The sequence below is a fragment of the Nerophis ophidion genome, linkage group LG14, assembly GCF_033978795.1.
Source record: "Nerophis ophidion isolate RoL-2023_Sa linkage group LG14, RoL_Noph_v1.0, whole genome shotgun sequence".
Lineage (NCBI taxonomy): Eukaryota > Metazoa > Chordata > Actinopteri > Syngnathiformes > Syngnathidae > Nerophis > Nerophis ophidion.
This window is the reverse complement of record NC_084624.1, coordinates 6,217,737-6,235,236: the sequence shown is the minus strand read 5'-3', so window position 1 is coordinate 6,235,236 and position 17,500 is coordinate 6,217,737. Positions and strand designations below refer to the sequence as shown.

The window sequence follows — 17,500 nt, the reverse complement described above, 5'->3', positions numbered from 1 at the left end:
TTCACGCCGGCTGGCTGGCACGCACGTAAAAAAAAAAGTCTGTGGACGCTGTGCACGCGCATGTGTCGGCGTCAACAGGAGCAGCTGCCTTTGACTCCTCTGTGAGTCCCAGGCACGCAGAACCCAGACAGAACCAGAACTCAAAGCAGCAAGACTCCTGACGTAGATAACAATGCAGTGTCAGGAGGACGTGACGTGTTTTTGAAGATGTATTTCTTCATGTTTCATCGTCCTTCGACCACGCCCCCTGCAGGCTTCACGCGGCACGAGGAGACGAACGAATAGAAAGTAATTTTTAATATTAAATTTTTTTTTATTTTATTTTAGTTTGACTTGTAGATTTATTTGAAGTTCCAGTCGGGATGTGGACGCTGTCCGTGGTGCTGAAGCCTCTTCTGGTTCTGCTGCTGTTTGGTTGCTGGCCGTCTGTGGTGAGTTCACGGACCACTCGGACATCACAGCTACTAGATGAATGGATGTTTTTTTGTTTTTTTTCATGTATGAGTTCATTATTAGTCGTGATTTATTTATTTTATTTTTATTTTTATTGGCGGCCATTACATCATATTTACATACATCATATGTCTGTTGTCTGCCCTAAATTTCAAAAATATGTTTGGGTTTACATCCTAACCCTAACCAAACAGCAGAAAAACAAAATATTTGCAAATACATCAATTAAATAAAAGAAACAATACATTATTAATAGTAATAATCAGAAATAAAATAAAGTAATATAAAGACATACACTCACACACACATATATATACATATACATATATATACATACATATATATATATATATATATATATATATACACACATATATATATATATATATATATATATATATATATATATATATATATATATATACACATACATACATACATACATACATACATATATATATATATATATATATATATATATATATATATATATATATATATATATATATATATATATATATATATATATATATATATATATATATATGTATACATATACATATATATACATACACATATATACATACATATGTATATATATATATATATATATATATATATATATATATAATGATGTATTTTTTTTGTATACAATAATATGAAATTAATAACATGTTTAAGCAATAATATGAAATTAATAACATGTTTAAGGGTTGACACGTAGGGATTGTGGACAAAAGTAGGTACCCCTGCAAAACTATTAAAATATAACATATATATATATATATACATACATATATATGTATACATACATATATATTGTCCACAATCACTACGTGTCAACCCTTAAACATGTTATTAATTTCATATTATTGCTGTTCATTCTTTAATTATGACTTTAAAAAAAATCAGTATTATTGTTTTGTATACAAAAAAAATACATCATTATATATATATATATATATATGTATGTATGTATGTATGTATGTATGTATGTGTATGTATGTATGTATGTGTGTATATATATATATATATATATGTATGTATATATGTATGTATATATGTATGTATATATATATATATATGTATGTATGTATGTATGTATGTGTATATATGTATGTGTATGTATATATGTATGTGTATGTATATATGTATGTATACGTATATATGTATGTGTATGTATATATGTATGTGTATGTATATATGTATGTATACGTATATATGTATGTATACGTATATATGTATGTGTATGTATATATGTATGTGTATGTATATATGTATACATATATATGTATATATGTATGTATATATATATATATATATATATATATGTATGTTATATTTTAATAGTTTTGCAGGGGTACCTACTTTTGTCCACAATCACTACGTGTCAACCCTTATACATGTTATTAATTTCATATTATTGCTGTTCATTCTTTAATTATGACAAAAAAAAAATCAGTATTGTTTTGTATACAAAAAAAAATACATCATTAATAATAAACATAAATAAAATAAAGGAATGTGTATATATATATATACATATATATATTATTATTATTTTTTAAAGCGGTACAACCACTAATTCCAAAAATTAAAGTTATGCTTATGGGACGTGACATAATTGACAAAGTGTTCCCAGTATGAAGTAAATTTCTCCAATTTATAATTAATAAAGGCAGTTATCTTCTCCATTTTATACATGTCCATAGTGATTTACATCCATGGCCTCAAAGTGGTGATATCTTATCTGTCTTTAATCACGTGGTATCACCACTATATATGGATTTTAATTTTACTTTATACACTGATAATAATAAGTGTATAAAAATATTATCCATTAAATGTATATCAATGTATTTCTACTTTCTGTCTACGCCTGACAAGGTGAAAAATATCCACTATATTATTATTTTATTTTGTAATATTAACATCATATTATTGCAGGACATTTTTATTTTTTTGGACATGTATTTAACATCATGTAGTAATGTGTGTATGCGTGTGTGTGTGTGTGTGTGTGTGTGTGTGTGTGTGTGTGTGTGTGCGTGCGTGCGTGCGTGTAGACCATCAGGCCAAAGGAGGGCTGGCAGGTGTACAGCTCGGCTCAGGATGCAGACGGCCGCTGCATGTGCACGGTGGTGGCGCCGGGACAGACTCTGTGCTCCAGAGACGCTAAAGGACGACAACTACGCCAGCTCCTGGAGAAGGCATGTGCACACACACACACACACACACACACACACACACACACACACACACACGCACGCACGCACGCACACACACACATAAACCGGAAGCCTGCACGTGTGTATCACTCCGAGTTATCCTCCGTTCTCACAAATGTTTTCGTTCCTAGAAGACATGATTGGAAAGCAACACCGGTAAGGAAGGAGGCTTTCAGAATAAAAGCATGCTAACTGGCTTGTGCAGCTGCAGGGTTGTCATACTGAGCTGCGGCCGGTTAAAGTCCTACTAAAACCCACTACTCGCGACCACACAGTCTGATAGTTTATATATCAATGATGAAATATTAACATTGCAACACATGCCAATACGGCCTTTTTAGTTTACTAAATTACAATTTAAAATTTCCTATGGAGTTTCTGGTTGAAAACGTCCCAACGTCTCAGGTTGTAGCGGGCATATTAGCCCAGCACCACACACGGCTAAAAGTCGTCTCTTTTCATGGCATAATTACACAGTAATTTGGACATCTGTTTTGCTGAATTTTTTGCAATTTGTTCAATTAATAATGGAGACGTCAAAGAAGAATGCTGCTGGTGGAAAGCAGTGGATTGCAGCTGCCTTTAGCACCGAAACACAGCCGGTGTTTCTTTGTTGTGAAGCTTTAACACAGAGCGGTCAAGCGAACATGATTCTCTACGTCATAGGTGTCAAACTCTCGCCCGCGGGCCAAATCTTTAATTTGGCCCTTGAGGCAATATGTATTTAGCATTAGAGCTGGCCCGCCGGTGTTATACAGCGTCGGTGCCGCTGTAACACCGCATTCACCGCTAATACTCATACTTGCCAACCCTCCTAATTTTCCCGGTAGACTCCCGAAGTTCAGTGCCCCTTCCCGAAAATCTCCCGGGGCAACCATTCTCCCGAATTTCCACCTACATTGGGGGCGTGCATTTAAGGCACTGCCTTTAGCGTTCTCTACAACCTGTCGTCACGTCCGCTTTTACTCCATACTAATAGCGTGTCACATAATATTTGTGGCTTTTACACACACGCACAAATGAATGCAAGACATACTTGGTCAACAGCCATACAGGTCAAACTGAGGGTGGCCGTATAAACAACTTTAGCGCTGTTACAAATATGCACCACACCGTGAACACACACCAAACAAGAATGACAAACACATTTCAGGACCCTAACACAACAGAACAAATACCCAGAACCCCTTGCAGCACTAACTCTTCCGGGAAACTTCCAGCAAACTGACCAATAATTAACATTTTATTAATGCATTTTCTCATGCTACTTCAAGGCTTGAATGTTTGGTTCATTCATTATTATTTTATTTTCAAATGTATTACTAGCCTGTGGAAATTTTTTTTATATTTATCTCAGAAGATTGCAAATAGGAAAAAGGCATAACATTTTTATTTCGATTTTATTTGATATGCCATTGATATTTTTTAAATTATTATTATTATTATTTGAAACTGGATTTTGCATGTCACTAAAGTTATATAAGCCTTGCTTGTTCAATATTTAATGCAAAACTTGTTTGGGTCCCTATTAAAAGGTTAATTTGTTCAACTTTAGCCCGCGGCTTTGTTCCGTTTAAAATTTTGGCCCACTTTGTATTTGAGTTTGACACCCCTGGGTTACGTCAACAAGCAAGTTTTTGAATGGGAAAATTGTGATATTAAGTCGGCTCTTACCGGAGACATCAGTGGATTATGCGACCTCATCCCGCAGCTCAAAAAGGCAGCTGTGATCTTGGCTTCCCTCAGAGACACTGGCGTTCACCGCAGCCCACCGACTTTCAGGCATGACTTAACAATCTCACCGTCAAGTCAAAAGACGGAGCAGCAACTGTCAAGTTCTTCAGGTTTTTCGCAGCTGTGCCCAAACTTTCACAATATCAAGAAGGACACAAAGGGGACAACTCAATCCTCTTCCCCTTTGTGTCCTTCTTGAGTCCCACTGGTCCTTTCAAGTTTGGGCACAGCTGCGAAAAACCTGAAGAACTTGACAGTTGCTAATCGCCTATTTTACTATCCAACTAATCGGCTATTCTAATCGGCTAATCAACTATCCACTAATCAACTATTCTACAATTTAACTACCGACTATTCTAATCGGCTAATCAACCCACCACTAATTGACTATTCTACAATTCAGCTAATCAACTATCCACTAATCAACTATTCTACAATTTAACTACTGACTATTCTAATCGGCTAATCAACCCACCACTAATCGACTATTCTACAATTCAGCTAATCAACTATCCACTAATCAACTATTCTACAATTTAACTACCGGCTATTCTAATCAGCTAATCAACCCACCACTAATCGACTATTCTACAATTTAGCTAATCAACTATCCACTAATCAACTATTCTACAATTTAACTACCGACTATTCTAATCAGCTAATCAACCCACCACTAATTGACTATTCTACAATTCAGCTAATCAACTATCCACTAATCAACTATTCTACAATTTAACTACTGACTATTCTAATCGGCTAATCAACCCACCACTAATCGACTATTCTACAATTCAGCTAATCAACTATCCACTAATCAACTATTCTACAATTTAACTACCGACTATTCTAATCGGCTAATCAACCCACCACTAATTGACTATTCTACAATTCAGCTAATCAACTATCCACTAATCAACTATTCTACAATTTAACTACCGACTATTCTAATCAGCTAATCAACCCACCACTAATCGACTATTCTACAATTCAGCTAATCAACTATCCACTAATCAACTATTCTACAATTTAACTACTGACTATTCTAATCGGCTAATCAACCCACCACTAATCAACTATTCTACAATTCAGCTAATCAACTTTCCACTAATCAACTATTCTACAATTTAACTACCGACTATTCTAATCAGCTAATCAACCCACCACTAATCGACTATTCTACAATTCAGCTAATCAACTATCCACTAATCAACTATTCTACAATTTAACTACTGACTATTCTAATCGGCTAATCAACCCACCACTAATCAACTATTCTACAATTCAGCTAATCAACTTTCCACTAATCAACTATTCTACAATTTAACTACCGACTATTCTAATCAGCTAATCAACCCACCACTAATCGACTATTCTACAATTCAGCTAATCAACTATCCACTAATCAACTATTCTACAATTTAACTACCGACTATTCGACTATTCAAATAGGCTAATCAACCCACCACTAATTGACTATTCTACAATTCAGCTAATCAACTATCCACATATCACCTATTCTACAATTTAACTACCGACTATTCGACTATTCAAATAGGGTAATCAACCCACCACTAATTGACTATACTACAATTCAGCTAAACTATCCACTAATTGACTATTCTACAATTAAGCTAATCAACTATCCACTAATCAACTATTCTACAATTTAACTACCGACTATTCGACTATTCAAATAGGCTAATCAACCCACCACTAATTGACTATTCTACAATTCAGCTAATCAACTATCCACTAATCAACTATTCTGCAATTTAACTACCGACTATTCGACTATTCAAATAGGCTATTCTACAATTCAGCTAAACAACTATCCACTAATCAACTATTCTACAATTTAACTACCGACTATTCAAATAGGCTAATCAACCCACCACTAGTTGACTATTCTACAATTCAGCTAATCAACTATCCACTAATTGACTATTCTACAATTCAGCTAAACAACTATCCACTAATTGACTATTCTACAATTCAGCTAAACAACTATCCACTAATCAACTATTCTACAATTTAACTACCGACTATTCGACTATTCAAATCGGCTAATCAACCCACCACTAATTGACTATTCTACAATTCAGCTAAACTATCCACTAATCAACTATTCTACAATTTAACTACCGACTTTTCAAATAGGATAATCAACCCACCACTAATTGACTATTCTACAATTCAGCTAAACTATCCACTAATTGACTATTCTACAAATCAGCTAAACAACTATCCACTAATTGACTATTCTACAATTCAGCTAATCAACTATCCACTAATCAACTATTCTACAATTTAACTACCGACTATTCGACTATTCAAATAGGCTAATCAACCCACCACTAATCGACTATTCTACAATTCAGCTAATCAACTATCCACTAATGCACTATTCTACAATTTAACTACCGACTATTCGAGTATTCAAATAGGCTAATCAACCCACCACTAATTGACTATTCTACAATTCAGCTAAACAACTATCCACTAATCAACTATTCTACAATTTAACTACCGACTATTCGACTATTCAAATAGGCTAATCAACCCACCACTAGTTGACTATTCTACAATTCAACTAATCAACTATCCACTAATTGACTATTCTACAATTCAGCTAAACAACTATCCACTAATTGACTATTCTACAATTCAGCTAAACAACTATCCACTAATCAACTATACTACAATTTAACTACCGACTATTCGACTATTCAAATAGGCTAATCAACCCACCACTAATTGACTATTCTACAATTCAGCTAATCAACTATCCACTAATCAACTATTCTACAATTTAACTACCGACTATTCGACTATTCAAATAGGCTAATCAACCCACCACTAATCGACTATTCTACAATTCAGCTAATCAACTATCCACTAATCCACTATTCTACAATTTAACTACCGACTATTCGACTATTCAAATCGGCTAATCAACCCACCACTAATTGACTATTCTACAATTCAGCTAAACAACTATCTACTAATCAACTATTCTACAATTTAACTACCGACTATTCAAATAGGCTAATCAACCCACCACTAATTGACTATTCTACAATTCAGCTAAACAACTATCCACTAATCAACTATTCTACAATTTAACTACCGACTATTCGACTATTCAAATAGGCTAATCAACCCACCACTAGTTGACTATTCTACAATTCAACTAATCAACTATCCACTAATTGACTATTCTACAATTCAGCTAAACAACTATCCACTAATTGACTATTCTACAATTCAGCTAAACAACTATCCACTAATCAACTATACTACAATTTAACTACCGACTATTCGACTATTCAAATAGGCTAATCAACCCACCACTAATTGACTATTCTACAATTCAGCTAATCAACTATCCACTAATCAACTATTCTACAATTTAACTACCGACTATTCGACTATTCAAATAGGCTAATCAACCCACCACTAATCGACTATTCTACAATTCAGCTAATCAACTATCCACTAATCCACTATTCTACAATTTAACTACCGACTATTCGACTATTCAAATCGGCTAATCAACCCACCACTAATTGACTATTCTACAATTCAGCTAAACTATCCACTAATCAACTATTCTACATTTTAACCTCCGACTATTCGACTATTCAAATAGGCTAATCAACCCACCACTAGTTGACTATTCTACAATTCAGCTAAACTATCCACTAATTGACTATTCTACAATTTAGCTAAACAACTATCCACTAATTGACTATTCTACAATTCAGCTAATCAACTATCCACTAATCAACTATTCTACAATTTAACTACCGACTATTCGACTATTCAAATAGGCTAATCAACCCACCACTAATTGACTATTCTACAATTCAGCTAAACAACTATCCACTAATCAACTATTCTACAATTTAACTACCGTCTATTCGACTATTCAAATAGGCTAATCATCCATCCATCCATTTTCTACCGCTTATTCCCTTTCGGGGTCACGGGGGGCGCTGGCGCCTATCTCAGCTACAATCGGGCGGAAGGCGGGGTACACCCTGGACAAGTCGCCACCTCATCGCAGGGCCAACACAGACAGACAGACAACATTCACACACTAGGGTCAATTTTAGTGTTGCCAATCAACCTATCATGTCCTCCCCGTGAATGCGTGGGTTCCCTCCGGGTACTCCGGCTTCCTCCCACTTCCAAAGACATAGGCTAATCAACCCACCACTAATTGACTATTCTACAATTCAGCTAAACAACTATCCACTAATCAACTATTCTACAATTTAAGTACCGACTATTCAAATAGGCTAATCAACCCACCACTAATTGACTATTCTACAATTCAGCTAAACTATCCACTAATCAACTATTCTACAATTCAGCTAAACAACTATCCACTAATTGACTATTGTACAATTCAGCTAAACAACTATCCACTAATTGACTCTTTTACAATTCAGCTAAACAACTATCCACCAATCAACTATTCTACAATTTAACTACCGACTATTCGACTATTCAAATAGGCTAATCAACCCACCACTAATTGACTATTCCACAATTCAGCTAATCAACTATCCACTAATTGACTATTCTACAATTCAGCTAAACAACTATCCACTAATTGACTATTCTACAATTCAGCTAAACAACTATCCACTAATTGACTCTTCTACAATTCAGCTAATCAACTATCCACTAATCAACTATTCTACAATTTAACTACCGACTATTCGACTATTCAAATAGGCTAATCAACCCACCACTAATTGACTATTCTACAATTCAGCTAAACAACTATCCACTAATTGACTATTCTACAATTCAGCTAAACAACTATCCACTAATTGACTATTCTACAATTCAGCTAATCAACTATCCACTAATCAACTATTCTACAATTTAACTACCGACTATTCGCCTATTCAAATAGGCTAATCAACCCACCACTAATTGACTATTCTACAATTCAGCTAAACTATCCACTAATTAACTATTCTACAATTTAACTACCGACTATTCGACTATTCAAATAGGCTAATCAACCCACCACTAATTGACTATTCTACAATTCAGCTAAACTATCCACTAATTGACTATTCTACAATTCAGCTAAACAACTATCCACTAATTGACTATTCTACAATTCAGCTAATCAACTATCCACTAATCAACTATTCTACAATTTAACTACAGACTATTCGACTATTCAAAGAGGCTAATCAACCCACCACTAATTGACTATTCTACAATTCAGCTAAACAACTATCCACTAATCAACTATTCTACAATTTAACTACCGACTATTCGACTATTCAAATAGGTTAATCAACCCACCACTAATTGACTATTCTACAATTCAGCTAATCAACTATCCACTAATCAACTATTCTGCAATTTAACTACCGACTATTCGACTATTCAAATAGGCTATTCTACAATTCAGCTAAACAACTATCCACTAATTGACTATTCTACAATTCAACTAAACAACTATCCACTAATCAACTATACTACAATTTAACTACCGACTATTCAACTATTCAAATAGGCTAATCAACCCACCACTAATTGACTATTCTACAATTCAGCTAAACAACTATCTACTAATCAACTATTCTACAATTTAACTACCGACTATTCGACTATTCAAATAGGCTAATCAACCCACCACTAATGGACTATTCTACAATTCAGCTAATCAACTATCCACTAATCCACTATTCTACAATTTAACTACCGACTATTCGACTATTCAAATCGGCTAATCAACCCACCACTAATTGACTATTCTACAATTCAGCTAAACTATCCACTAATCAACTATTCTACATTTTAACCTCCGACTATTCGACTATTCAAATAGGCTAATCAACCCACCACTAATTGACTATTCTACAATTCAGCTAAACTATCCACTATTTGACTATTCTACAATTCAGCTAAACAACTATCCACTAATTGACTATTCTACAATTCAGCTAATCAACTATCCACTAATCAACTATTCTACAATTTAACTACCGACTATTCGACTATTCAAATAGGCTAATCAACCCACCACTAATTGACTATTCTACAATTCAGCTAAACAACTATCCACTAATCAACTATTCTACAATTTAACTACCGACTATTCGACTATTCAAATAGGCTAATCAACCCACCACTAATTGACTATTCTACAATTCAGCTAAACTATCCACTAATCAACTATTCTACAATTCAGCTAAACAACTATCCACTAATTGACTATTCTACAATTCAGCTAAACAACTATCCACTAATTGACTCTTCTACAATTCAGCTAAACAACTATCCACTAATCAACTATTCTACAATTTAACTACCGACTATTCGACTATTCAAATAGGCTAATCAACCCACCACTAATTGACTATTCTACAATTCAGCTAAACAACTATCCACTAATTGACTATTCTACAATTCAGCTAAACAACTATCCACTAATCAACTATTCCACAATTTAATTACCGACTATTCGACTATTCAAACCGGCTAATCAACCCACCACTAATTGACTATTCTACAATTCAGCTAAACTATCCACTAATCAACTATTCTACAATTTAACTACTGACTATTCAAATAGGATAATCAACCCACCACTAATTGACTATTCTACAATTCAGCTAAACTATCCACTGATTGACTATTCTACAATTCAGCTAAACAACTATCCACTAATTGACTATTCTACAATTCAGCTAATCAACTATCCACTAATCAACTATTCTACAATTTAACTACCGACTATTCAACTATTCAAATAGGCTAATCAACCTACCACTAATTGACTATTCTACAATTCAGCTAAACAACTATCCACTAATCAACTATTCTACAATTTAACTACCGACTATTCGACTATTCAAATAGGCTAATCAACCCACCACTAATTGACTATTCTACAATTCAGCTAAACAACTATCCACTAATCAACTATTCTACAATTTAACTACCGACTATTCGACTATTCAAATAGGCTAATCAACCCACCACTAATTGACTATTCTACAATTCAGCTAAACAACTATCCACTAATTGACTATTCTACAATTCAGCTAAACAACTATCCACTAATCAACTATTCCACAATTTAATTACCGACTATTCGACTATTCAAACCGGCTAATCAACCCACCACTAATTGACTATTCTACAATTCAGCTAAACTATCCACTAATCAACTATTCTACAATTTAACTACTGACTATTCAAATAGGATAATCAACCCACCACTAATTGACTATTCTATAATTCAGCTAAACTATCCACTGATTGACTATTCTACAATTCAGCTAAACAACTATCCACTAATTGACTATTCTACAATTCAGCTAATCAACTATCCACTAATCAACTATTCTACAATTTAACTACCGACTATTCAACTATTCAAATAGGCTAATCAACCTACCACTAATTGACTATTCTACAATTCAGCTAAACAACTATCCACTAATCAACTATTCTACAATTTAACTACCGACTATTCGACTATTCAAATAGGCTAATCAACCCACCACTAATTGACTATTCTACAATTCAGCTAAACAACTATCCACTAATCAACTATTCTACAATTTAACTACCGACTATTCGACTATTCAAATAGGCTAATCAACCCACCACTAATTTGACTATTCTACAATTCAGCTAATCAACTATTCAACAATTTAACTACCGACCATTCATTTACGCCGAAAACCCAGCTTATTTGATTGCTTCAAATCAGACATCTGTGATGTGCCCAAGCCAGATATCTGGAGTTAGTGCAGCAAGGTTTTCCGGGTGTTGGTTCCATTGTGTTTATGTTGTGTTACGGTGCGGATGTTCTCCTGAAATGTGTTTGTCGATCTTGTTTGGTGTGGGTTCACAGTGTGGCGCATGTTTGTAACAGTGTTAAAGTTGTTTTTAATACGGCCACCCTCGGAGTTACCTGTATGGCTGTTGACCAAGTATGGCTTGCATTCACTTGTGCGTGTGTAAAAGCCAGCAAATATTAATGTGACTGGGCCGGAACGCTGTTTGTATGGAGGGAAAGCGGACGTGATGACAGGTTGTAGGGAACGCTAAAGGCAGTGACTTAGAAGCACGCCCCATTATTGTTGCCCGGGTGAAATTTGGTAGAAATTCAGGAGAATGGTTGATTTTCGGGAGGGTTCACTCTCTCTCCTGTGCGAGTTTGAAGCCGAAATGACAAACGCGCTCAGAGGAGATAACTTTTGAAAAAAGGTGACGGGTGTTTACAAAACTTTTATTTTGAAGGGGTAATTTTTAACTTCCTGTTGATTTTTGCTGAAGTATGTTGCTTATTAAAATGTAGGTCTAAGTGAGACCTACATAGTGTTTTTTTGTTTCATGTCTCTGACATTCCTACCGGAAGTTACAAGCCGTTTTGTCTGTGTTTTCTTCCTAGGAGCAGTTTGTCCGTGTTGTATTCCTAGGGGGGCGGTAGAGCGCAATTTTGAGTTTTGAGGTTAGGTTTTTTCATCAGATCGCAATTTTTGCCAGACCTGATGTGTGTGTCAAGTTTGGTGAGTTTAGAAGCATTTTAAGGGGGTCAAATAACAGCTCAAAGAGGCAAAAATGACATTTTCTAGGAGACTTTGCACAGGGGTTCTTTGAAGGCGCGTAAAATCAAAACCTGAGAACTTATCAAAACTCTGTTCTATACTTTTAGTCAGAAGGGTTCAATCCCTCTCCTGTGCGAGTTTGAAGCCAAAACAACAAACGCAATCAGAGGAGATAATGTTTGAAGAAAGGTGCCCGGTTTTTACACAACTTTTGTTTTGAAGGGGGGATTGCAAACTTCCTGTTGATTTTTGTTGGGGGTTGTCAATCTATGAAATGTAGGTCTAAGCGAGACCTACATAGAGGTTTTTGTTTCATGTCTCTCCGACATTCTTACCGGAAGTTACAAGCAATTTTGTCTGTGTTTTCTTCCTAGGAGGTGTTTTTTCAGTGTTTTATTCAAAAATAGCGCTAGAGCGCAATTTTGAGTTTTGGTGTTTGGTTTTTTTTTTCATCAGATCGCAATATTTGCCAGTCCTTATGTGTGCGCCAAGTTTGGTGACTTTTGAAGCATTTTAAAGGGGTCAAATTACAGCGCAAAGAGGCAAAAATTGCATTTTTTTGCGAAAATTTTATTTCGAAGGGGTTTTTGCCAACTTCCTGTAGATTTTTGCTGAAAGAAGTGAGTGTATGAAAATTGGGTCTAAGTCAGACCTACATAGGAGTTTTTGTTTCATGTCGCTATGACATTCCTAACAGAAGTTACATGCAGTTTTGTCTGTAATTTTTTTTCCTAGGGGGCGCTAAAGCGCAATTTTCATTTTGGGGGATTGGTTGCTTAATATGTTGGGAAGGTTTGCTATACCGACGTGTGTGTCAAATTTGGTGAGTTTTGAAGCATGTTAAGGGGGTCAAATTACAGCGCGTAGGTGCGGAATAATAATAAAACACAGCAGTTTCAATAGGGTCCGCAGGCCCATGGCAAAGGACTCCTGAGTCCTTTGCCATGGGCCACGGTGGGCCAGAGTTTGGCACCAATGTATTAAATGAAGACGCTAAACAGCAGCCGCAGAACCGTTTTAAAGATTTTCAGTTTTTCCCTCATTTATTATTTAAAAATTCTGGGCTGACCAAGACTTGAGGTCACACAGACAGTTGAGAAAAGGTGTCATGGGTCCGTGGTCTTTTAAAATGGTCCACGATCAAATGGTGAACAAATCCCAAAACCACAACACTACCGGGTGATTTTTCTTATCAGATAATTAGTCCGAAAAGAATCAAGTTAGAGATGAAAATGTTGACTTGATGAATTCTAACCTCCACGCCCACAAAGGTCCAGAACATGTCGCAATCCATCCAGGTCTTGAACCTGCGCACTCAGAGAGACTTCCAGTACATCATGAGGCTGGAGAGTCAGCTCAAAGGACTGCGCTCCAAGTTCAGACAAATAGACTCTGATCGGAAGACGCTGGCCAACAAAAACTTCCAGGTCAAAACAAAAAAAAACGCCTTAATCTTTCCCGCTCTGGTGTCGGTGGAACATTCCGGAATACTCCTCGGGTGTTCTCGGTTGTGCTTTTCAGGAGCTGAAGGACAAGATGGACTCCCTCCGGCCGCTGATCCCCGTGCTGGAGCAGTACAAGACGGACGCCAGGCTCATCTCCCAGTTCAAGGACGAGATCCGGAATCTGTCCGGGGTCTTGCTGGAGGTCCAGGAGGAGATGGGAACGTTCGACTACGAGGAACTGCACCAGAGGGTCCTCAGTCTGGAGACCCGGCTGCGGAGTTGTATGAGTAAACTCAGTGAGTCGGCCTCGAATCCAGATCCTGCTTGTCTGCTCTGAAAGCAAATAACTGCATTATATTATAATATTGGCATTAACAGCTGTGGCTGTGGGCAACCTCCGGATGTATTTTTCTATGACCTCCACAAGAGAGTCCAGTCCATAGTGGATCTAACATAATAGTGTGAGAGTCCAGCCCATAGTGGATCTAACATAATAGTGTGAAAGTCCAGTCCATAGTGGATATAACGTAATAGTGAGAGTCCAGTCCATAGTGGATCTAACAAAATAGTGAGAGTCCAGTCCATAGTGGATCTAACATAATAGTGAGAGTCCAGTCCATAGTGGATCTAACATAATAGTGAGAGTCCAGTCCATAGTGGATCTAACATAATATTGTGAGAGTCTAGTCCATAGTGGATCTAACATAATAGTGAGAGTCCAGTCCATAGTGGGTCTAACATAATATTGTGAGAGTCCAGTCCATAGTGGATCTAACATATAGTGTGAGAGTCCAGTCCATAGTGGATCTAACATAATATTGTGAGAGTCCAGTCCATAATGGATCTAACATAATAGTGTGAGAGTCCAGTCCATAGTGGATCCAACATAATAGTGTGAGAGTCCAGTCCATAGTGGATCTAACATAATAGTGTGAGAGTCCAGTCCATAGTGGATCTAACATAATATTGTGAGAGTCCAGTCCATAATGGATCTAACATAATAGTGTGAGAGTCCAGTCCATAGTGGATCTAACATAGTAGTGTGAGAGTCCAGTCCATAGTGGATCTAACATAATAGTGAGAGACCAGTCCATAGTGGATCTAACATAATAGTGTGAGAGTCCAGTCCATAGTGGATCTAACATAATAGTGTGAGAGTCCAGCCCATAGTGGATCTAACATAATAGTGTGAGAGTCCAGTCCATAGTGGATCCAACATAATAGTGTGAGTCCAGTCCATAGTGGATCTAACATAGTAGTGTGAGAGTCCAGTACATAGTGGATCTAACATAATAGTGAGAGTCCAGTCCATAGTGGGGCCAGCAGGAGACCATCCCGAGCGGAGACAGGTCAGCAGGGCAGAGATGTCCCCAACCGATGCACAAGCGAGCGGTCCACCCCGGGTCCTGACTTTGGACAGCCAGCACTTCATCCATGGTCACCGAACCTGTGCCCCCTCTCCACGAAGGAGACGGGGGCAAAGCAGAAAAGAAACGGCAGATCAACTGGTCTAAAAACGGGCTCTATTTAAAGGCTGGAGTATAGAAATGAATTTTAAGATGGGACTTAAATGCTTCTACTGAGGTAGCAACTTTTTTTGGGATCTGGGCTTCTTGAGTCTGTTTGTCTTAGACCTCATGACCCTGTAGCAGGGCAGCAGGTCAAACAGGTCAAACAGGGTGGGATCTGTCCTTGATAATGTTGGTAGCTCTGGGTGGAAATGTCTTTCAGGGAGGGGAATGGGCAGCCGATGGTCCGCTTTGCTGCCTTTACCACTCTCTGGAGCCTCTCCTTGTCTGCAACGATGCAGCTGCCGTACCACGCTGTGATGCAGTATGTCAGCAGGCTCTGGATGGATGGGCGGTAGAAGGTCAGCAGCAGGTTGGCGTCCAGGTTGTAGCCGCTGCTGAGCCTTCTTGGTGATGGCAGTAGTGGAAATTAACTGAGGAATCTTTAGCACAGACTTGGTAAACATAGGCTGGGCTCGTTTGCTCATCAGCCAATCGCCAAACAGGTGAAAAAGGCAAATATCGGCCCCTCTGATCCGATCCCATGACTGGGATTAGGACATCTCTACTTGTGCTGTATGATCAGTGTGCCTCAATATCCTCTTCATGGATCGGCCTAAGACTCTATAGTTAGTGCGTTTTTCATTTGTGTGTTTGTCTTCGAGCTGATGACCATATAGCAGGGCAGCAGGTCAAACAGGTCGAAGCCAGGGTGGGATCTGTCCTTGATCATGTTGGTAGCTCTGGGTGGAAATGTCTTTCAGGGAGGGGAATGGGCAGCCGATGGTCCGCTTTGCTGCCTCTGGAGCCTCTCCTTGTCTGCAACGGTGCAGCTGCTGTACCACGCTGTTATGTCAGCAGGCTATCGATGGATGAGCAGTAGAAGGTCAGCAGCAGGTTGGAGTCCAGGTTGTAGCCACTGCTGAGTCTTATTGGTGATGGCAGTGGTGGAATTTAACTGAGGAATCTTTAGCACAGATTTGGTAAATATAGGCTGGGCTCGTTTGTTCATCAGCCAATCGCCAAACAGGTGAAAAAGGCAAATATCGGCCCCTCCGATCCGATCCCATGACTGGGATGATCAGTGTGCCTCAATCGCCTCTTCGTGGATCGGCCTAAGAAACTATAATTAGTGCGTTTTTTATTTGTGTGTTCGTAGCGTGTGGCAAGCTGATGAAGATCACCGGCCCGCTCACAGTGAAGACATCCGGTACCAGGTTCGGGGCATGGATGACCGACCCGCAGGCGTCTTTCAAAAACCGCAAGGTAAGTCCCGAGCGAGGCGCTGGTTGCCTTTCAAGAAAGTCTGACTTCCCCGCGCTTCAGCGACAGGTGTGGTACATGGACGGCTACACCAACAACAAGATCGTCAAAGAGTACAAATCCATGGGCGACTTCATTTCGGGGGCGGAGTCCAGGACCTACACCTTGCCTTTCAAATGGGCCGGGACCAATCACGTGGTCTACAACGGCTCTCTGTACTACAACAAGATGCAAAGCAACATCATCGTGCGCTACAGCTTGGAGACGGGCCGCGT

At 37.7% G+C, this 17,500-nt stretch overlaps 1 protein-coding gene across 3 annotated transcripts in view; it reads left to right on the top strand.

The window, feature by feature from the left end:
* The window catches only part of LOC133568029 (noelin-3-like), a 37,075-nt gene that overhangs the window by 18,918 nt on the left and 657 nt on the right, over positions 1–17,500 (top strand). The window contains exons 3-8 of one of the 3 annotated variants that reach the window (XM_061919721.1): positions 328–431; positions 2,520–2,663; positions 14,281–14,436; positions 14,531–14,750; positions 17,122–17,228; positions 17,295–17,500. The exon at positions 17,295–17,500 is cut by the window's right edge and continues 657 nt beyond it. In XM_061919721.1, the coding sequence (XP_061775705.1) occupies positions 363–431; positions 2,520–2,663; positions 14,281–14,436; positions 14,531–14,750; positions 17,122–17,228; positions 17,295–17,500 (902 nt within the window). In that variant the 5' untranslated portion in view covers positions 328–362. Of the gene's footprint in view, positions 1–327; positions 432–2,519; positions 2,664–14,280; positions 14,437–14,530; positions 14,751–17,121; positions 17,229–17,288 lie in introns of all 3 variants that reach the window. The other 2 variants (XM_061919720.1, XM_061919722.1) reach the window with 2 other exon arrangements.